The 23,756-nt window shown below is 47.1% G+C and overlaps 1 protein-coding gene across 1 annotated transcript in view; it reads right to left on the bottom strand.

Annotated features, from left to right (window-relative positions):
- LOC122561369 (protein kinase C delta type-like) overlaps nucleotides 1–23,756 on the bottom strand; it is a 112,788-nt gene that overhangs the window by 41,579 nt on the left and 47,453 nt on the right. Inside the window, exons 3-4 of the mRNA XM_043713126.2 lie at nucleotides 17,325–17,524; nucleotides 11,013–11,073 (exon numbers count right to left, since the gene is read on the bottom strand). Of these exons, the coding sequence (XP_043569061.1) occupies nucleotides 11,013–11,073; nucleotides 17,325–17,524 (261 nt within the window). The remainder of the gene's footprint in view (nucleotides 1–11,012; nucleotides 11,074–17,324; nucleotides 17,525–23,756) is intronic.

Genomic DNA, 23,756 nt, shown 5'->3' on the forward strand with positions numbered 1-23,756 from the left:
AAGCTTTCTCTACACTATCCCCACGACAGGTAAAGCAGAGGGTTAGGTAGAGTAAAGCTCTTTCTCCACAGTTCCCATCAAACTTGCCCAGGGCAGGGTTATGGCCACAAACATGCAGTCTAGATTAGAGTGGCGCTGGAAAAGCACAGCAGTTCAGGCAGCATCCGAGGAGCAGTAAAATCGACGTTTCGGGCAAAAGCCCTTCATCAGGAATTGTCACAAACATGCAGTTGTACGGTCATCAAACCAATGATGTGGAAATGCTGGTGATGGACTGGGGTGGACAAATTTAAAAAGCACACAGCACCAGGTTATAGTCCAACAGGGTTATTTGAAAGGACTAGCTTTCAGAGTGCTGCTCCTTCATCAGGTGGTTGGGGAGCAGGAACCTAAGACACAGAATTTATAGCAAAGGATTAGTGTCATGCAACTGAAATAATATATTGAACAAACCTAGATTGCTGTTAATCTTTCATCTTTTAGAACCGGTTGCAGGTTTCAGTTCATTATGTAAATCCCAGAACTTCTTTCAAGTCACATTCTTGAGATAACATAAGGTTTTATTAAAAAAAAAGTGACATCTCAGCTCAGACAATGCATTAAAAGATGTGAGGTTAGAGTCAGTCTGTATCCCAATCTTGAGTCAGACTGGTTCCATTTCTAAAGTAGAATTTATAAATTAGTACATTGATTGACTGCCTGCAGATTGTGCATTTTTTGAGCAAAATTGAATGGATCTCCAAACATAATTCTGCAAATATAAATTCACAGCATAGACCTACATGTCTGCACGCACTAGAGTGTGATAGGGTATAAGCCTGAGAGAGGGGTTGTGTGGGTGAGTGTGGGATGTGTGCACGCACGCGTGTGTATGAGAGACAGCACGTGTGTATGAGAGGGGGTCTGCATGTGTGAGTGAGTTTGTAAGAGAGAGTGTATAGTGTAGTGGGGTCACCTGTAAGGTGATATGAACCCAAGGTCTCAGTTGAGGTCATTCTCATGGGTATTAAATTTGGCTATCTGCCTCTGCTCACCCACTTTGTGTTGTTGCATATCCCGAAGTTCACCTGGGAGGATGGTCACCCGAAGATCCGAGACAGAATATTCCAGACCACTGAAGTGCTCCCAGACTGGGAGACATCAGCTCTGTCTGGAAATTGTTGTGTGGTGTCTATTCATCCATTGCTGTACCATCTGCCCAGTCTTGCTAGTGTACCATGCCTCAGGGCATCTTTGCCTGAAGCATGAGATAGACAACTTTAGCAGAGTCACACGAGTATCTGCTGCATACATGTGGGTAGTGCCCTCACGTATAATGGCCGTATCCATGTTAACACTGACACGTCATGCAGTGGTTGCCATGACAGGGTTGTACAGTGTTGTGGTTGATCTTGTTCTGAAGGCTGGGCAGTTTGCTGCAAACAATGGTCAGTTTAAAAAGGTGAAAGTGGAGGCATAGGGAAGGTCTTGGCAAGGTGCTGATCCTTGTCGATAATATATTACAGACTGTGAAGAACATGGCGTAGTTTTTCCGCTCCTGGGAACTACTGGACAACAAAAGGGTATCCTATCACTTGCATCATGTCAGTCTCCTAAGGGGGTCATTTCGGTTTCTCGCTGTGGCATGTCGGAACTGGTGATCGATGAGTTGAGCATTGTACCCAGTTCTAATGAGGGTATCCTGGAGCATCTTTAGGGGTCAGTTATGCGCCTCCTCATCCAAACAGATCGTGTGTATGCGTTGGGCTTGTCCGTGGGAGATAGTTGTTTTGATAGGTTTCAGGTGGAAGCTGGAGAAGTGTAGCATCATAAGGTTATCTGTGGGTTTGCGGTGGAGTGACATACTGAGGTGCCTATCCTTGGAGATGCAAGTGTCCAAGAATAAGACAGATACTAAAGAGTGGTCCATGGTAAGTCTAATGGTGGAATGAAACTTGATATCACTGCATATTTTTTTCAGTGACTCCTCACCATGGGTCCAGAGGAAGAAAATATCAATATCTCTGGCTTATATTGTTGGTTGGAGGTTCTGTGCAGCAAAGAAGTCTTGTTCGAACTTGTGCATAAAACTGACGATATATTGGAGCGCAAATTTGGTCTTCATGGCTGTTCAGTGTGTCTGGATAAAGAACTGGTTGTCAAAAGGTGAAAACATTGTGGTCGAGGATGAAGTAGAGGAGTTGTAGGATATTGCTCGGATATTGGCAGTTGTTCGTATTGAGTACTGAGGCTGTTTCAGCAATACTATCATTGTGGGGGATGCTGGTAGCGGTAGAGGGCAGCGGTGTTTTTTTTTTCTCTCTTCACAGAAAGAGCCGGAGCAGCAGGGGGAAGTGACGAAGACCAGAGGGGCAGCCGGGTAGGTTTTTTCCCTATAAAAGCGCGCAGGAGAAGAACCCGAGGCACTACAGAGGTAGTGCCTCCCACCCGCCCTCCTCCTCTAACCTAATAATAAGACCCGTTGTGGTAAGTAGCTAAGTGCTGCATTTTGCTTGTTTTATTCTTTACACCCAGTTTTTTTTTTTTAAAAAAGGTTACTTTTAGAGGGATGGCAGTGAAGGCAGTGCAATGTTCCTCTTGCAACATGTTTGAGGTGAGGGATGCCATGGACGTCCCTGCTGATTACACTTGCAGGAAGTGCACCCATCTCCAGCTCCTCCAAGACCATGTTAGGGAACTGGAGCTGGAGTTGGATGAACTTAGGATCATTTGGGAGGCAGAGGGGGTCATAGATCAGAGCTTTAGGGAAGTAGTAACTCCAAAGATTGCAGACAGATGGGTGACAGTGAGGGGGACTGGGAAGAAGCAGCCAGTGCAGGGACCCTCTGCGGCCGTTCCCCTCAAGAACAAGTATACCGTTTTGGATACTTGTGGGGGGGACGACTTACCAGGGGCAAGTAATGGGGTTCAGGCCTCTGGCACGGAGCCTGTCCCATTTGCTCAGAAGGGAAGGGTGGAGAAGAGCAGAGCAATAGTAATTGGGGACTCGATAGGTCGGGGCACAGATAGGCGGTTTTGTGGGGGCGAGAGAGACTCACGTTTGGTATGTTGCCTCCCAGGTGCAAGGGTACGTGAAGTCTCTGATCGTGTTTTCCGGGTCCTTAAGGGGGAGGGGGAGCAGCCCGAAGTCGTAGTCCACATTGGCACCAATGACATAGGCAGGAGGAGGGCTGAGGATGTTAGGCAGGCTTTCAGGGAGCTAGGTTGGAAGCTCAGAATTAGAACGAACAGAGTTGTTGTCTCTGGTTTGTTACCCATGCCACGTGATAGAGAGTCGAGGAATAGGGAGAGAGAACAGTTAAATGCGTGGCTACAGGGATGGTGCAGGAGGGAGGGATTCCAGTATTTGGATAACTGGGGTTCTTTCTGGGGAAGGTGGGACCTCTATAAACAGGATGGTCTACACCTGAACCTGAGGGGCACCAGTATCCTTGGCGGGAGGTTTGCTAGTGCTCTTGGGGGGGGGGGGGGGGGGGGGGGGCTTTAAACTAACTCTGCAGGGGCATGGGAAACTAGACTGTAGCTTTAGGGTGCAGGACCTGGAGTGTAGGGAGGTTAGGAATATGGCATCAATCTCAAAGGAGGGTGCCTGTAAACAGGAAAGTGGCTTGAAGTGTGTATACTTCAATGCAAGAAGTATACGAAATACGAACTTGCAGCGTGGGCTGGTACCTGGGACTTTGATGATGTGGCTATTACGGAGACATGGGTAGAACAGAGACAGGATTGGCTGTTGCAGGTTCCAGGGTTTAAATGTTTTAGTAGGGTCAGAGGCGGGGGTAAAAGAGGGGGAGGTGTGGCATTGCTTGTCAAAGATCGTATTACAGCAGTGGAAAGGAAGATGGATGAAGACTCGCCATCTGAGGTAGTTTGGGCTGAGGTTAGGAATAGGAAAGGTGAGGTCACCCTGTTAGGAGTTTTCTACAGGCCTCCTAATAGTCCTAGAAATGTAGAAGAAAGGATTGCGAGGATGATTCAAGAGAAGAGTGAAAGTAATAGGGTGGTTGTTATGGGGGACTTTAACTTTCCTGATATTGATTGGGAAAGCTATAGCTCTAGTTCGTTAGATGGGTCGGTGTTTGTCCAATGTGTGCAGGATGGTTTCCTGACACAATATGTAGATAGGCCAACAAGAGGTGAGGCCATACTGGATTTGGTTCTGGGTAACGAACCAGGCCAGGTGTTAGAATTAGAAGTAGGTGAGCACTTTGGGGACAGTGACCACAATTCGGTGACTTTTACTCCACTGATGGAGAGGGATAAGTGTGCACTGCAGGGCAAGAGTTATAGCTGGGGGCAGGGAAATGATGATGCGGTGAGGCATGACTTGGGATGCGTGGCTTGGAAAAGTAGGCTTCAAGGCAAGGGCATAATTGATATGTGGAGCTTGTTCAAGGAGCAACTATTGAGTGTCCTTGATAAGTACGTACTTGTCAGGCAGGGAGGAAAGGGTCGTGTGAGGGAGCCGTGGTTTAATAAGGAATTGGAATCCCTTGTTAAATGGAAGAGGGCGGCCTATGTCAAGATGAGGCGTGAAGGTTCAATTGGGGCGATTGAGGGTTATAAGGTAGCCAGGAAGGACCTGAAGAGAGAGCTAAGAGCAGCAAGGAGGGGACATGAAAGGTCCTTAGTTGGTAGGATTAGGGAAAACCCTAAGGCTTTCTATAGGTATGTCAGGAATAAAAGAATGACTAGGGTAGGAATAGGTCCAGTCAAGGATAGTAGTGGGAAGTTGCGTGTGGAGGCTGAAGAGATTGGGGAGACACTGAATGAATACTTTTCGTCAGTATTCACTCAGGAACAGGACATTGTTGTCAATGTGAATACTGAGTCACAATTAAGTAGAATGGATGGCTTTGAGGTATGTAGAGAAGAGGTGTTGGAAATTCTGGAAAGGGTGAAAATAGATAAGTCCCCTGGGCCTGATGGCATTTATCCTAGGATTCTCTGGGAAGCAAGGGAGGGGATTGCAGAGCCATTGGCCTTGATTTTTATGTCCTCGTTGTCTACAGGAGTAGTGCCAGAAGATTGGAGGCTAGCAAATATGGTTCCCTTGTTCAAGAAGTGGAGTAGGAATAACCCTAGTAACTACAGGCCGGTGAGTCTCACTTCTGTTGTGGGCAAAGTCTTAGAGAGAATTGTAAGGAATAGGATTTATGAACATCTGGATAGGAATAATGTGATCAAGGATAGTCAGCATGGTTTTGTGAAGGGCAGGTCGTGCCTCACAAACCTTATTGAATTCTTTGAGAAGGTGACTAAGGAGGTGGACGAGGGGAAAGCGGTAGATGTGGTGTATATGGATTTTAGTAAGGCGTTTGATAAGGTTCCCCATGGTAGGCTACTTCAAAAAATACGGAGGTATGGCATTGAGGGCGAGTTGGAGGTTTGGATTAGGAGTTGGCTGGCTGGAAGAAGACAGAGGGTAGTAGTTGATGGTAAAGGTTCATCTTGGAGTGCCGTCACTAGTGGTGTTCCGCAAGGATCTGTTTTGGGACCATTGCTGTTTGTCATTTTTATAAATGACCTGGAGGAGGGGCTAGAAGGTTGGGTGAGCAAGTTTGCGGATGATACGAAAGTCGGAGGAGTTGTAGACAGTGAGGAAGAATGTGGCAGGTTACAGCGGGATATAGATAAGCTGCAGAACTGGGCAGAAAGGTGGCAAATGGAGTTCAATGTAGCCAAGTGTGAGGTGATTCACTTTGGTAAGAGTAACAAAAAGATGAGGTACTGGGCTAATGGTCGGATACTTGGTAGTGTGGATGAGCAGAGGGATCTTGGTGTCCATGTACACAGACCTTTGAAAGTTGCCACCCAGGTAAGTAGTGCGGTGAAGACGGCATATGGCGTACTGGCTTTTATTGGTAGAGGAATTGAGTTCTGGAGTCCTGAGATCATGTTGCAGTTGTATAAGACTCTGGTGCGGCCACATCTGGAGTAGTGTGTGCAGTTTTGGTCGCCATACTATAGGAAGGATGTGGAGGCACTGGAACGGGTGCAGAGGAGGTTTACCAGGATATTGCCTGGTATGGTAGGAAGATCGTATGAGGAAAAGCTGAGGCACTTGTTTTCATTGGAGAAAAGAAGGTTTAGGGGTGACTTGATAGAGGTTTACAAGATGATTAGGGGTTTAGATAGGGTTGACCCTGAGAACCTTTTTCCACGTATGGAGTCAGCTATTACGAGGGGGCATAGCTTTAAATTAAGGGGTGGTAGGTATAGGACAGATGTTAGGGGTAGGTTCTTTACTCAGCGAGTCGTGAGTTCATGGAATGCCCTGCCAGTAGCAGTGGTGAACTTTATGGGCATTTAAGCGGGCATTGGATAGGCATATGGAGGATAGTGGGCTAGTGTAGGTTAGGTGGGCTTGGATCGGCGCAACATCGAGGGCCAAAGGGCCTGTACTGCGCTGTATTCTTCTATGTTCTATGGTGTAGAATGCTGAAACATCCATTGTGATGAGGAATGTCCGTGGTTCGACTGGTCCATGGGCGCTGAGTTTCTATAAGAAATCTGTATTGTTGTGACCTAAGCTGGGAGTCCCCTATACATGTGGGTCTCAAGATGCCTTCAACATAGCCAGACAGGTTCTCACATAGGGTCCCATTGCCTGATACGATGGGATGTCCAGGCATATTGGCTTTGTGTATCTCCAGAAGATAGTAGAAGTTCCCTACGGGAGAAGTACATGGGAGGAAAGTGCATAGGGAACTCTGAAGGACTAGATCTAAAAAGTCTTGATCAATGTGATTAATTCACTGGTGTCCTTTGTTGGATCAGCCATTTAGTTGCCTGTAGTGTTCCTGGTTGTTCAGTTGTCAGTACATTTCCTTGCAGTAGTCTGCTCTATTCTGAATGACGATGGTCCCTCCTTTAACTGCTGGTTTGATAACAATTTTGCAATTGCTTTTGAAGACCATGGTTGGCACCGCTTTGTGATTGGATGATGTTTTGCTCTACCTTGTGGGTGCGGCTGATGAATTTGGCATTTACACATTTCCTGACTGTGTCAAGCTCAGGGCAGCAGCCCTCCGGAGGGGTCCAAAATAGATTCCTCCCTTGGTCTCTCCTCTACAGATCTTGGACGACTGTACCTGTTCACCTGTTAGCTCATTGGGAACGCTGCTAACATCTTGGAAGAATTCTCAGTTTCTTTCATCTAATGAATTTCTTCTGTCTGCCTCAAGACTAATGGGGTCCATTTTGGTGGTAATGTAGCAGTAGAGAAAGTCATTTACACTCTCCAGGTGACAGGAACAGGAAGAACGTGCAGGGAAATGGAGCAGAAAGAGCCATCGAGATGTACAGCACAGAAACAGACCCTTTAGTTCAACTCGTCCATGCTGACCAGATATCCTAAATTAAATTAATCTAGTCCCATTTGCCAGCATTTGGCCCATATCCCTCTAAACCCTTCTTATTCATGTACCCATCCAGATGCGTTATCATTGTATCAGCCTGCACCACTTCCGCTCTCAGCTCATTCCAGACACGCACTACCCTCTGCATGAAAAGGTTGCACTTAAGGTCCCTTTCAAATCTTTCCCCCCTCAGCCTAAGCTTATGCAGTCGGGTTTTGGACCCCATACCCTGGGGGAAAAGACCTTGGCTATTCATCCTAACCTGTAGATCATTCACAAAAAAAAAATCACTGAAAACATCCCTTTAAACTCTCTTGTATACACCTTGCTGTCTAACAATGGTGCTCATTGATAGAGTTTGCCGCTGTTTGCCTACTATTTACTTAACTATGCTATTTAACTATGTAATTTGCCTGTATTGCTTGCAAGACAAAGCTTTAAATTGTGCCTTGGTACACGTGACAATAAATTCAATTCAATTTCAATTAATCAGTGATTCACCCTGCAACACTGCGATTAACATTGCCAAGTAGGCGGAAGTGGGTACAGAAGATGCTAGAGATTAGAGTCAAGGTCGAGTGGTGCTGGAAACTCATATCAGGTTAGGCAGCATCTGAGGAACAGGAATATCGACATTTCTGGCAAAAACCCTACATCAGGAATGCAGCTGGGAGCCTCAGGGTTGAACAGATAAATGGGAGGGGGTGGGGCTAGGGAGGAGGTAGCTGACAGTACAATAGGTGGATGGAGGCACTGTTAAAGATGATAGGTTGGAGAAGAGGGTAGAGCAGATAGGTAGAAAGGAAGATTGACCAGTGGGACAAATCATGAACTGGGGTAAGGTGGGGGAGGGGAATGAGGTAACTGGTGATGTCTACATTGATGCTATGGGGTTGGAGGGTCCCAAGACAGAAAATGAGGTGTTCTTCCTCCAGGCATCAGGTGATGAGGGAGTGGCAATGGAGGTGGCCCAGGACCTGCATGTCCTCAGCAGAGTGGGAGGGGGTGTAGTTGAAATGTTCGGTCACAGGGCAGTGGGGTTGATTGGAGCGGGTATCCCAGAGACATTCTCTGAAGTGCTCTGCGAGAAGGCATCCGGTCTCCCCAATGTAGAGACGACCGCATCGGGAGCAGTGGATACAATAACGTGTGGAAATGCAGGTGAAACTTTGGATGTGGAAGGCTCCTTTGGAGCCTTGGACGAAGGGGAGAGGTGTGGGCGCAGGTTTTGCAATTCCTGTGGTGGCAGGGAAAGGTGCCAGGAGTGGACAGTGGATTGTAGGGGGGTGTGGACCTACCAAGTGGTCTCGGAGGGAACAGTCTTTGCGGAAAGAAGATAGGGATGGGGAGGGAAATATATTCCTCGGAGTGGAGTCCGTTTGTGCATGGTGGAAATGTCGGTGGATGATGCAATTTATGCGGAGGTTGGTGGGCTGGAAGGTGAGTTCTGTCTTTGTTGCAGTTGGAGCAGTGGGGTGTGAGGGCAGAGGTGCAGGACATGGATGAAATGCACTGCAGGGCATCTTCAACCACGTGGGAGGGGAAATTGTGATTTTAAAGGAGGCGGCCATCTGGTGTGTGTTCTGTGGTGGAACTGATCCTCCTGGGAGCTGATGCGGTAGAGGCAGAGGTATTTGGGAATACGGGGTAGTATTTTTGCAGGAGGTAGGGTGGGAAGAGGTGTAATCCAGGTAGCTGTGGGAGTCAGTGGGTTTGTAGAAAATGTCAGTGTTGAGTCAGTCATCATTGTTGGAGATAGAGAGGTCCAGGAAGGGGAAGGAGGCGTCAGAGATGGTCCAGGTAAATTTAAGGTCAGAGTGGAATTGATGAACTGTTCAACCTCCTTGTGGGAGCATGAGGTGGCACCGATGCAGTCATCAATGTAGCGAAGGAAAAGGTGGGAGTGGTGTCGGTGTAACTACGGAAGATAGACTGTTCCACGTAGCCGACAAAGAGACAGGCAAAGCTGGGGCCCATGGCTACCCTTTCATCTGGAAGAAGTGGGAGGATTCGAAGGAGAAATTGTTAAGGGTGAGGACCAGTTCAGCCAAACAAATAAGAGTGTCAGTGGAAGGGTACTGTTAGGGAGGTCAGGAGAGAAAGAAATGGAGGGTTTAAGAGGCCCAGGTCATGGCGGATGGAAGTGTAGAGAGACTGGATGTCCATGGTGAAGATGAGGCATTGGGAGCCAGGGAAATGGAAGTCTTGGAGGAGGTAGAGGGTGTGGGTGGTATCCTGAATGCATGTGGAGAGTTCCTTCGCTACATTGATGACTGCATCAGTGCCACCTCATGCTCCCACAAGGAGGTTGAACAGTTCATCAATTCCACTCTGACCTTAAATTTACCTGGACCATCTCTGACGCCTCCCTCCCCTTCCTGGACCTCTATCTCCAACAATGATGACTGACTCAACACTAACATTTTCTACAAACCCACTGACTCCCACAGCTACCTAGATTACACCTCTTCCCACCCTACCTCCTGCAAAAATACTACCCCGTATTCCCAAATACCTCTGCCTCTACAGCATCAGCTCCCAGGAGGATCAGTTCCACCACAGAACACACACCAGATGGCCGCCTCCTTTAAAGATCACAATTTCCCCTCCCACGTGGTTGAAGATGCCCTGCAGTGCATTTCATCCATGTCCTGCACCTCTGCCCTCACACCCCACCGCTCCAACTGCAACAAAGACAGAACTCCCCTGGTCCTCACCTTCCAGCCCACCAACCTCCGCATAAATTGCATCATATTGAACAATATCAAGGTAAGTGGAGATGAGTTTGGTGGTGCAGGAGCAGGGTGAGACAGTGGGTCGGCTGGGGTGGTCAGGCTTGTGGATCTTGGGTAGAAGGTAGAACCAGACAGTGAGGCATTCCCAAACTATGAGGTTGGAAGCTGTGGGTAGGAGATCCCCTGAGGTGATGAGGTCTGTACGAGCTGAGAGATGATGATTTGGTGATTTGGGGGGTGAGGTCATGGCCGAGGGGAGGGGCGGTCGGTGGAGGTGTCTTCGAGTTGGTGACTACCTTCGGTGGTGTAGAGGTCAGTGCAACAAACTACCACTGCAGCCCCCACTTGTCCACTGGTTTGATGGTGAGTTTGGGATTGGAGTGGAGGGAGGGGAGAGCTGCACGTTGTGAGGGGGAAGAGGTTGGAGTGGGGGAGGGGGTTGGACAGGTTGAAGTGGTTAACATCTCGGCAGCAATTGGAAATAAAGAGGTTGATGGTGAGTAATAGGCCAGCACGGGGTGTCCAGGTGGATGGGGTGCATTGGAGCGGCCCTCAGAAGGTGGGTGGGAGTGTTGATGAAAAAAGTAGGCTCTGAGGTGGAGACGACAGAAGGGCTTTTGGCCAAAACGTCAAATTTCCTGCTCCTCCGATGCTGCCTGACGTGCTGTGATTTTTCAGCACCACTCTCATCTTAACATTGCCAAGTGTCCACCAGCTTCACCCCCTACTGCTCTTTCACATATTCCAAACACTAACCAGTCTGAGCTGAAGCAATTTCCAACTGTCCAGCACAGACCATGAAAACAACTTTTTACACACTCCAACTCCAAAACCTCTCCTGATAGGACAAGAACATGGAAAGAAACAATTGATGAGGAAACGTTCACATAGGGGAATGATTTCTGTAGAATCTCACCTGAATCCTCCAGGAACAGCTGTACTGCCATTAGTACCTTCCCTTGTGGCTGCAAGTCCAACTGCAGAGTGAGACATAGACAGACAGTGAATGTTACAAACTGCCCTCAGTCAGGGCTTGGTGAATGGGCTATAACTGCATACACTGCTTGTTATTACAGTGCCAGAAGTCTCTCATAATCCTGCCTGGATGAGAGTGATGCCACACTGAGGGTCAGTGCCAAGGAAGGGTACAAGCCTCAGATTCTGGATTAGTGATGCTGGAAGAGCACAGCAGTTCAGGCAGCATCCAAGGAGCAGCGAAAGAGTCAGGCTTTCAACTGATGCACTAAACCAAACCTTGACCCCCTTGTTGACTTGGAGACAGCAAGATATTTTTGGAACTAAGGATTCCTTGATGTTGTGGTCAACTGCACTCCTCCTCAAGAGCAAAGCAATTGGCCATTCATCTGCTTAGGCAATGGGATCTTGCTGTGTACAATCCACTGTCATACCTGCCTTTAAAACAATCACAGCTAAAACTAAAAAGCAACTATAATACTTTATTCTCAAGTCCAAAAACTCAGATGAGGAAATGGTGTTAAATACAGAGCAAAGTTTACTTTTATATTTAAAACGAAAGTTCCCTTGACTGTATGCCCATCGAATACTCCCAGGATAAGGACATTTTGATCTCATTATTTGCTAATCCAGGCTTCAAGTGTTCGCAATAGACTGCAATATGTACATTTAAAACATGCTGCTTCTGCTGATTCTCTGTCACACCATCTGCTCCTTGTTTCTCTTTAAAGGTTGGTGTTGTCTTGGACTCGAGCTGGACAGTACAAGCTAGTCTCCACCTGCTGACTGATTTTCTTGTGCTGACTTAGTGTCACAGAGTCATAGATTTACAGCGCGGAACCAGACCCTTCAGTCCAACTTGTCGTGCCGACCAGATATCCTAATCTGATCTAGTCCCAGTTACCAGCACTTGGCCATATCCCTCTAAACCCTTCCTATTCATAAACCCATCCAGATGCCTTTTAAATGCTGCAATTGTACCAACTTCCACCACTTCCCCTGGCAACTCATTCACGCACGCACCACCCTGTGTGAAAATGTTGCCCCTCAGGTCACTTTTAAAATCCTTCCCTTCTCGTCCTAAACCTATGCTCTCTAGTTCTGGACTCCTCCACCCCAAGGAAAAGACCTTGTCTATTTACCCTAGCCATGCCCTCATGATTATATAAACCTCGATAAGGTCAGCCCTCAGCCTCCAATGGTCCACTGAAAATAACCCTAGCCTACTCAGCCTCTCCATGTAGTTGAAACCATCCAACTCTGGCAACATTCTTGTAAATCTTTTCTGAACCCTTTCAAGTTTCACAACATCCTTCCTTTAGTGAAGTGGAGATTGAATATTTTAGAACATAGAACATTGCAGTGCAGTACAGACCTTTCAACCCTCGATGTTGTGTCAACCTCCAGAACCAACCAATCTGAAGCCAATCTATCCTACACTATTCCATTTTCATTCATATGAATATCCAATGACCACTTAAGTGCCCTTAAAGTTGGCGGGTCTACCACTGTTGTAGGCAGGGCATTCCATGTCCCTACTGCTGAGTAGGGAAACTACCTTAGACATCGGTCCTATAGCTTTAAATTGTGAGGTGATAGACGGCCATCACCATCTGAGGAAAAAGGCTCTCACTGTCCACCCTATCTAACCCTTTGATTACCTGTCTCAATTGAGTCACCTCTCAACCTTCTCTGAAGAAAACAGCCTCAAATTCCTCAGCCTTTCCTCATAAGACCTTCCCTCCATACCAGGCAACATCCTCTTAAGTCTCCTCTGCACCCTTTCCAACGCTTCCATATCCTTCCTGTAATGCGCAGAACCATACACATTACTCCAAATGAGGCCACACCAGGGTTTTGTACATCTGCAATATGACTTAGTGGTTCCGAAACTCAATCCCTCTACTAGATTAGATTAGATTCCCGACATTGTGGAAGTAGGGCCTTCGGCCCAACAAGTCCACTGACCCTCCAGAGAACACCACACCTAGACGCATTCCCCTACTCCCTACTAACGCACCTATCACTATGGGCAATTTAGCATGGCCAATTCACCTGAATTGCACATCTTTGGACTGTGGGAGGAAACCAGAGCACCCAGAGGAAACGAAAGCTGGAATCGAATCTGGGTCCCTGACACTGCGAGGCAGCAGTGCTAACCACTGAGCCACCCTAATAAAAGCTAACACACTGTATGCCTTCTTAATAACCCCGTAAACCTGGGTGGCATCTTTCAGGGATTTATGTACAAAGACACAGACCTCTTTGTTCATCGACACTACCAAGAATCTTATTAGCCCAGTACTCCATTTCTGTTGCTCCTTCCAAAATGAATCACCTCACACTTTTCCACATTAAACTCTATTTGCCACCTCTCAGCCCAGTTCTGCAGTCTATCTACGTCCCTCTGTAACCTGCAACATCCTTCCGCACTGTCCACAACTCCTCCAACCTTAGTGTCATCTGCAAATTTACTAATCCATCCTTACACACCCTCATCGTTGGTCATTTATAAAAATGACCAGTAGCCCCAAAACAGATCTTTGCGGTACCCCACTAGTAACTGAACTCCAGGATGAATATTTCCCATCAACCACCACCTTCTGTCTTCTTTCAACAAGCCAATTTCCGACCCAAACCGCGAAATCACCCTCAATCCCAATCCTCCGTATTTTGTGCAATAGCCTACCGTGGGGAACCTTATCCAACACCTGACTGAAGACATATAGGTAAAAACAGTTTTGTTGGCTACGTAGAGTAGTTGATCTTCCATAATTACACTGGCAACACTCCCCACCTCTTCCTCCACTACATTGATGACTGCATTGGCGCCACCTCGTGCTCCCACGAGGAGGTTGAGCAATTCATCAATTTCACCAACACATTCCACTGTGACCTTAAATTTACTTGGACCATCTCTGACACATCCCTCCCCTTCCTGGACCCCTCCATCTCCATTAATGACGACCGACTTGACACTGACTTTTTTTTTTATACAAACCCACCGACTCCCACAGCTACCTGGATCACACCTCTTCCCACCCTACCTCCTGCAAAAATGCCATCCCGTATTCCCAATTCCTCTGCCTCCGCCGTATCTGCGCCCAGGAGGACCAGTTCCACCACAGAACACACCAGACGGCCTCCTTCTTTAGAGACCGCAATTTCCCTTCCCACGTGGTTAAAGATGCCCTCCAATGCATCTCGTCCACATCCCGCACCTCCGCCCTCAGACCCCACCCCTCCAACCCTAACAAGGACAGAACGCCCCTGGTGCTCACCTTCCACCCTACCAATCTTCACATAAACCAAATCATCCGCCGACATTTCCGCCACCTCCAAACAGACCCCACCACCAGGGATATATTTCCCTCCCCACCCTTTTCCGCCTTCCGCAAAGACCGTTCCCTCCGTGATTACCTGGTCAGGTCCACGCCCCCTTACAACCCACTCTCCCATCCTGGCACCTTCCTCTGCCACCGCAGGAACTGTAAAACCTGCACCCAGACCTCCTCTCTCACCTCATCCAAGGCCCTAAAGGAGCCTTCCACACCCAAAGTTTTACTTGCACATCCACTAATATCATTTATTGTATCCGTTGCTCCCGATGCGGTCTCCTCTACATTGGGGAGACTGGGCGCCTCCTAGCAGAGCGCTTTAGGGAACATCTCTGGGACACCCGCACCAATCAACCACACCGCCCCGTGGCCCAACATTTTAACTCCCCCTCCCACTCTGCCGAGGACATGGAGGTCCTGGGCCTCCTTCACCGCCACTCCCTCATCAGCAGACGCCTGGAGGAAGAACGCCTCATCTGCTGCCTCGGAACACTTCAACCCCAGGGCATCAATGTGGACTTCAACAGTTTCCTCATTTCCCCTTCCCCCACCTCACCCTAGTTCTAAACTTCCAGCTCAGCACTGTCCCCATGACTTATCCGGACTTGTCCTACCGGCCTATCTCCTTTTCCACCTATCCACTCCACCCTCTCCTCCCTGACCTATCACCTTCATCCCCTCCCCCACTCACCCATTGTACTCTATGCTACTTTCTCCCCACTCCCATCCTCCTCTAGCTTATCTCTCCACGCTCCAGGCTCACTGCCTTTATTCCTGATGAAGGGCTTTTGCCCGAAACGTCGATTTCGAAGCTCCTTGGATGCTGCCTGAACTGCTGTGCTCTTCCAGCACCACTAATCCTGAAATCCATATATACTACGTCAACCACTTTACCCTCATCCACTTGTTTCATTACCTTCTCAAGGAACAAGGTTTGAGAGGCATGACTTAACCTTCACAAAACCGTGTTGACTATCCCTAATCAACTTCTTCCTCTCCAAATGATTAGAAATCCTCTCAACCTTTCCCAACATTTTACCCACAACCAAAGTAAGGCTCACTGGTCTATAATTATCAGGGTTGTCTCTACTCCCCTTCTTGAACAAAGGGACAACATTTGCTACCCTCCAGTATTCTGGCACTATTCCTGTAGACAATGACAACATAAAGATCAAAACCAAAGGCTCTGCAATATCCTCCTGGACTTCCCAGAGAATCCTAGGATAATTCCTATCTGGCCCAGGGGACTCTCACTTTCCAGAATTGCTAACACCTCATCCTTGTGAATCTCAATCCCATTTAGTCTCGTAGCCTGTATCTCAGTATTCTCCTTAACAACATAGTATTCACACTGGAAAAAACAAATGCACTTCCCCTATCTCCTGATTCCACGCACAACTTCCCACTACTATCCTCGATTGGACTGATCTTCCTCTAGTCATTCTTTTATTCCTGATATACCTACAGAAAGCTTTGGGGCTTTCCTTGATCCTACCTGCCAATGACTGCTCATGTCCCCTCCTGGCTCTTCTTAGCTCTCTCTTTAGGTCTTTCCTCGCTAACGTAACTCTTAAGCGCCCTAACCCAGCCATCACGTCTCATCCTAAAATAATTGTTCTTCCTCTTGACAAGAGATTCAACTTGAGTAAACCACGGCTCCCTCGCTCAATCACTTCCTCCCTGCCCAATAAGCTTGTAAATATCAAGGACCTGCAGTAGCTGTTCCTTGAATAAGCTCCACATTTCAATTGTACCTATACCCTGCAGTTTCCTTCCCCATCCTATGCACCCTAACTCTTGCCTAATTGCATCGTAATTGCCTTTCGCCCAGCAATAACTTTTGCCCTGCGGTATATACCTATCCATTTCCATCACTAAAGTAAACATAAGTGAATTGTGGTCACTATCACTGAAGTGCTCACCTACCTCCAAATCTAACACCTGGCCAGATTCCATTACCTAGTACCAAATCCAACGTGGCCTTGCCTCTTGTTGGCCTGTCTATATACTGTGTCAGGAAACCATCCTGCACACATTGGACAAAAACTGACCCATCTAAAAGTACTTGAACTATAGTTAAAAGTCCCCCATAACAACTACCCTATTACTCTCGCTCCTATTGAGAATCATCTTTGCTATCCTTTCCTCTACATCGCAAACTCTTTGGATGCTGATAGAAAACTCCCAACAGGGTAACCTCTCCTTTCCTGTTTCTAACAGCCCATACTTGCTCAGTAGACAAGTCCTCAAGCATCCTTTCTGCCACCGTAATACTGTCCTTGACTAACAATGCCATACCTCCTCTTTTACTATCCTCTCTGTTCTTACTGAAACATCTTAATCCCAAAACCTGCAATGACTATTCCTGTTCCTGCTCTATCCATGACTCCGAAATGGCCACAATAAAGTCCCAGGTACCAACCCATGCTGCAAGTTTACCCACCTTATTCCAGATGTTCCTGGCATTGAAGTAGACACACTTCAAACCACCTTCCTGCTTGGCAGTGAACTCTTGCTACCTTGAAACCTCATTTCTGATCTCATTATTCGCAACCTCCTGGGCACTGGAACTACAATTTAGGCTCCCATCACCCTGCTGAATTAGTTTAAACCCTCCTGAATAGGATTAGCAAGTTTCCCTCCAGGATATTGGTACCCTTCTGGTTCAGATGTAGACCAGTTTGTAGATGTTCCATCCACCCTAGAATGAGCCCCAGTTATCAGAGTAACCAAAACCCTCCCTCCTGCATTATCCCTGTAGCCACACGTTCAACTCCTCTCTCTCCCTAGTCCGCCTTGCTAGCATGTGGCACAGGCAATAAACCGGAGATAAAAACTGTTTGCTCTCTTCCTTATTGATATAAATGCCTGGTCCATATACTCTCCATGTACAAAGCTCATTAACCCTTACTTACCCAGAACTCAGCCTTGCCACTGCCTTTCTTACAACGTTCTGCAAGGACTGAAACCCCAACAGTGATCTCAGACAGGGGCTCCTCTGCACTCTTCATCAGCACAATCTGGATCACACGTCCCTCGTAAATATGAGCATCAAAGGAAGATTGCCAGTCAGGATACATCGTCGGCTTCTTCTGAACCAGCGTCTTCCCACGCTCTGCTCAAAAACAAAGGAACAGCTAAGCAAAAAGAGACAAGCAGCAGAGAATAGGAACAACTGACCAAACAACTACAAATCAAACTCATGGTTCACCTGCCCCAAAGTATTAGAATTAAAAATATTAAATTGTTAGAGAACTCTGTTCACACTCACTCCCTTCTGTAGTCACAACACAGCTCGACAGAATGGAGGCAGAAAAGAAATGGGTGAGTGCCAGACAGTCTAAGACAAATGAGCAGGAAACCCCTGGGGTCTCTCTCACAAGCAAGTTTGCCATTTTGGACTTTGATAAGGGCACTAATTACTCAGGAGTGAAGTCAGAGACACACTTGAGGCACAGCGAGTGGCTGACAGGAATAAGAAAGGAGGAGTGATATTGATGGAGGATTTGTTATGAGATGGGTGTTTCTAGCTATCAACTAACTCCAGGATGATGTGTGGCCTCCCTGATGCCAGGGTCAAGGATATCACAGAGTGGCTCCAGGACATTCCTCTGAGGGATGGTGAACAACCAGAGGTGGTGGTCAATGTTGGTATCACTGACATGGTTAGGAAGGAGATGAGGTCTTGCAATCAGAATTCAGGGAACGAGGTAGAAAGTTAGCAAGCAAGACCCCAAATATAGCAATGGTCAGATTATTTGTGGCACAGATTCCCTGTGCCACAAAGTACAGAGATAGGAGGATAAGGCAGGGAACAGTGTGGCTGGAAAGATGGTGCAAGACATAGGGCTTTAAATTCCTAAGACAGGATCAGAACATAAGTAGTTATTCAAGGTTTGTAGCTCTGGTGCCAGTTGTTATGGTTGTGGGCATGTTTGCCGAGCTGGGAAGTTGATTTGCAGATATTTTGTCCCCTGTCTAGTGACATCTTCAGTGCTTTTGAGCCTCCTGTGAAGCGCTGCTATACTGTATTTCATGGAATTTATTTAGTTCCGTTTCGGTTGCTTCTGATTGTTGGTTCCGGCTGTTCAGTGTTGTGACTGGTACATTGGGTCTAGGTTTATGTGCTTGTTGATGGAGTCAGTGGATGAGTACTATGCTTCTAGAAATTCTCTGGCTGTCCTCTGTTTAGCTTGTCCTACAATCATGGTGTTGTCTCAGTCAAAACTGAACCAAAAATTCCAGAGGACACAGTAGAGTAGCGCATCACAAGAGACTCCAAAGCACTGAAGATGTCATCTAGATAGGGGATGAAACATTTGCAAATCAACTTCCCAGTTCAGCAAGCATACCCACAATCACACCAAGTAGTAATTTTTAAAGAAGAGTCATACTGGACTTGAAACATTAACTGATTCTCTCTGAACAGATTCTCCCAGAGCTGCTGCATTCCTCACTATCATACAGAAAAGGCTCTTCGGCCCATTAGGTCTGTACGGTCAAAAAAAGTGCCAGCAACTACAATAGTCCTACTTTTCAGCCCTTGGCCCATAGCCTTCAGTGTTTGATATTTCAAGTGCTCACTCATATACATTTTAAAATGTTGGAGGTTTCCTGCCTCAATGCCCCTCCCAGGCAGTGCACTGCACACATCCACCACGTTCTGGGTGAAAACAAAAAAGGGGTTTTCCTCAAATCGCCTCAAAACCTCCTGCCCCCTTGTTATTGAACTTTCAACTAGGGAACAGTTGCTTTCTATCCACATCTCTCAGTCTTATACACCTCTATCAAGTCCTTAACTTTCTCTCCTCCAAAGAAAACAATCCAAGCTTATTCAGCCTCTCTCCATAGTTAAACTACTCCATTTCAGGCAACATCCTGGTGAATCTCCTCTGCTCTCCCTCCAGTATAATCAGATCCTTCTTACAGTTCAGAGAAAAAAAAACTGCACAGTGCTCCAGCAGTGACCCAACCAGAGTCCTGTAAGGCTTCATCATAATCTCCCTGCTCTTATAATCTGTGCAAAGACTGATAAGGCAAGTACCCTGTAAGCCTTCTGAGCCTTCCTATTAGCCTGCCCTGTCACCTTTAGGAATCTGTGGGCAAGCTCCTCTAGCTCCCTCTGAGCTTCCTTGTGTCCAGCCATTCATCGAATACTCCATTGTATCATACTTACCAGGGCTAAATTCCACAGCCACTAACCTGCTCAATCCATTATTGCTTCCGGTAGCCTAACACCTTCTTACTCACTGTCAACCACATGGTCAATCCTTGTTTCATTAGCAAACTTAATTATCTCCCCCTAACATCACAACAAGAATTTGAGCTACAGGGAGGGGCTGAATAGGCTGGGGCTATTTTCCTTGGAGAGTAGGAAGCTGAGGGGTGATCTTAGAGGTTTATGAACTCATGGAGAGGTAAGAATAGGGCGAATAGCCAAGGGTAGGGGAGTCCAAAATTAGAAGGCGTAGGTTTAAGGCGAGAGGGGAAAGATATAAAAAGGGACCGAAGGGGCAACCTTTTCATGCAGAGGACGATGCATGTATGGAATGAGCTCTCAGAGGAAGTGATGGACACTGGTACAATTACAACATTTAAAAGGCACCTGGATGGGGTATATGAATAGGGAGGAAGGGATTAGAGGGATATGGGCCAAATGCTGGCAAATAGGACTAAGTTAATTGAGGATATCTGCTTGGCATGGACACATTAGACCAAAAAGGTCTATATAACTGTATACCACTCCAACTCCCAACATATCCATAAACAATGGAGATGAGAATATCACAAACAATAAGGGGTCCACTGATCCCTGTGGTATACCACTACACACTGGGCTCCAGTCAGACAAACAACCGCCTACCACTACTTAGTCTCCTGTCACAAAGTCAATTTTGGATTCAACTTGCCAAGTTATCGCAGATCCCATTTGCTTTTACCTTCTTTATTGCTTCAGTCATGGTGGAAGACATGAGTAACATCCTAAAAATTCAAGAGAGTTGGGAGGTAGAGGGGAGTATGGTGGCCATCACCAAGGAGGTATTAGAAAAATTGAAAAGGTCTGAAGTTGGATAAGTCACCTGGACCAGATGGACCACACCCCAGAGTTCTAGAGGAGATAGCTGAAGAAATAGGAGGGATTAGCAATGATCTTTCAGAAACCACTGGAGTCAGGGAGGGTGGCAGACGACTGAAAAATCAGCAATGCTTAAGAAGGGTGTAAGGCAAAAGATGGGAAATTTCAGAGTGATTAGCCTGACCTCTGTTGTTGGTAAGATTTGAGTCCATTGTGAAGGATGAGATTTCTGAATACTTGGAAGTATATGATAAAATAGGGCAAAGTCAGTATTGCTTCATAAAGGGGAGGTCATGCCTGACAAATCTGTTAGAATTCTTTGAGATGGTAATAGCAAGATTAGACCAAAGACAGCCAATGAATGTTATCTACCTAGACTTCCAGGAGGCCTTTGACAAGATGCTGCACTGGAGGCTACAGAGTAAGAGAAGGGCCCATGGTGTTAGAGGCAAAGTACGAGTATGGATACAGGCTTGGCTGTGTTGCAGCAAGCAGAGTAGGGATAAAAGGGTCTTTCTTGGGATGGTATCCAGTGACTAGTGGTGTTCACAAGGATCAGTGTTTGGGCCCCAACATTTCATTTTATATATTAATGATCAAGATGAAGGAACTGAGGGTCTTCTGGCTAAGTTTGCCAATGATACAAAGACAGGTAGAGGGACAGGTAGCAGTGAGGCCGCAGAGTGGCTGCAGGAGGATTTGGACAGGTTAGAAGAGCAGGCAAAGAAATGTTAGATGGAATACGATGTGGGAAAGTGTGAGGACATGCACTTTGGTAGTAACAATAGAAACAAAGACAATTTCCGAAATCTGAAGTGCAAAGGGACTCGGGAGTTCTATTGCAGGAATCTCTCAAGGTAAACTTACAGGTAGTTAGGAAGGCAAATACAATATTGACATTTATTTTGAGAGGACTGGAATATAAAAGCAGGGATATACTTCGGAGGTTTTATAAAAAGCTCTGGTCAGACCACACTTACAAAGTATTGAGAGCAATTTTTGGCCCCATACCGCAGGAAGGACGTACTGGCCCGAGACAGTGTTCAAAGGAGGTTCACAAGAATGGCCCCAGGAATGAAAGGCTTAACACAGAATGTTTGAGGATTCTGGTTTTACACTCCAGAGGAGAAAGTGAGGACTGTGGACGCTGGAGATCAGAGTCAACGGATGTGGTGCCGGAAAAGTACGTCAGGCAGCAGACTGCAATTTCCACTCTCAGGAGGTCGATGATGCCCTGTAGCACATCATCTCCACTTCCCGCATTTCCATACTTGAACCCCATGTCCGACACCTTCCCCTGCCACTACCAGAAGTGCAAAATCTGCGCCCACATCTCCCCCTCACCTTCGCCCAAGGCCCCAAAGGATCCTTCCACATCAGACAAATTTACCTGTACCTCCACCAATGTCATCTACAGTAACTGTTGCACCCGATGTGGTGTCCTCTACATCGGGGAGACAGTACGCCAACTTGTGGACCGTTTCAGAGAACATCTCTGGTACACCTGCACCAACAATCGCCCCGTGGCTGAACATCAACTCCCTCTCCCACTCCACCAAGGACATGTAGGTTCCTGGGCCTCCTCCATTGCCAAACTCTAACCACCTGACACCTGGAGGAAGAACACCTCATCTTCCACCTTGGGACCCTGCAACCAGATGGGATTAGTGTGGATTTCACAGTTTCCTCATTTCCCTCCCAAACCTCCAACTCAGCACCACCCACTTGGCTTGTCCACCATCTTTCCCATCTATCCATTCCACCCTCCTCTCCGACCTATCACCTTCTCCCCAACCTTCATTTACCAATTGCATTCTCAGCTATCTTCATCCCAGCCCCACTCCCACCACCCTCCCATTTATCTCCCAGGGCTCCCAGCCCACAAGCCTCATTCCTGATTAAGGGCTTATGCTCAAAACGTTGATTCTCCTGCTCCTCTGATGCAGCTTGACCTGCTGTGCTTTTCTAGCACCACACACTTCAACTTTATACTCAATAGAGTTTAGAAGGATATGGGAAGATCGGATTGAAACTTAAAATACTGAATAGCCTGGACAAAGTGAACATTGGGAAGATGTATCCATTGACGAGAGAGACTAGGACTTGAGGGCAAAGCCTTAGCGTAAAGGGAAGACCCTTTAGAACAGAGATAAAAGGAGAAACTGCTTCAGCCAGAGACTGGTGAATCCATGGGATTCATTGCCACAGCCTTCAGAGGCAGCCAGGCCACTGAGTATATTTAAGACAGAGATAGATAGGTTCTTCATTGTCAAGGGGATCAAAAGGTTACAGGTTGAAAGTGGGAGAATGGGATTGAGAAACCTGTCAGCCACAACTGAATGGCAGAGCAGACATGATGGGCCTAGGTTCCGCTCCCAAGTCTTATGGCCTTATTATCAGTTTCCCATGTGGGACTGTGTCAAAGGCCTTGCTGAAATCCATATTGGAGAAAAAGTGAGGACTGCAGATGCTGGAGATCAGAGTAAAAAAAAAAAGGGTGGCGCTGGAAAAGCACAGCAGGTCAGGCAGCATCCAAGGAGGAGAGTTGACGATTCAAACATAAGCTCTTCAGAAAATGTGAGGGCCCCCCCCAAAGAGGACAGAGATAAATGGGAGGGGTGGGGCTGGGGTAAAGGTAGCTGGGAATGCGATAGGTAGATGAAGGTGAAGGTGGAGGGTGATGGTGATGGTGATAGGTCAGAGCAGAGAGTGGAGTGGATAGGTGGGAAGGAAAATGGACAAGTAAGGCCACGATGAGCTGAATCTATGATAAAAGGTGGGGTGAGGGGAAAATGGAGAAACTGGTGAAATCCACATTGATCCCATGCAGTTGGAGGGTCCCAAGGCAGAAGATGAGGTGTTCCTCCTCCAAGCGTCAGGTGGCTCAGATTTGGAGTGGAAGCAGCCCAGGACTTGCATGTCCTTGGCAGAGTGGAAGGGGGAGTTGAAGTGGTCAGCCACACGTTGGTGGGGTTGTTTAATGTGTGTCCCAGAGATGTTCTCCAAAACGTTCCTCAAGTTGGTGTCCTGTCTCCCCAATGTGGAGGAGACCACATCGAAAGCAACTGACACATTCGATGGCGTGTGGAGGTGCAGGAAAATCTCTGAAATTCCTTCCACATCCAAAAGATTTTCCTGCACCTCCACGCGTCATCTACTGTGTCCGCTGCTCTCAATGCGGTCTCCTCTACATTTGGAGGAGACAAGATGCCAACTTGTGGAACGTTTCAGAGAACATCTCTGGGGACACACACTAAACAACCCCACTGCC

This window comes from Chiloscyllium plagiosum, unplaced genomic scaffold, assembly GCF_037043375.1.
Source record: "Chiloscyllium plagiosum isolate Xiang-an unplaced genomic scaffold, Cpla_swu_hap1 HiC_scaffold_14, whole genome shotgun sequence".
NCBI lineage: Eukaryota > Metazoa > Chordata > Chondrichthyes > Orectolobiformes > Hemiscylliidae > Chiloscyllium > Chiloscyllium plagiosum.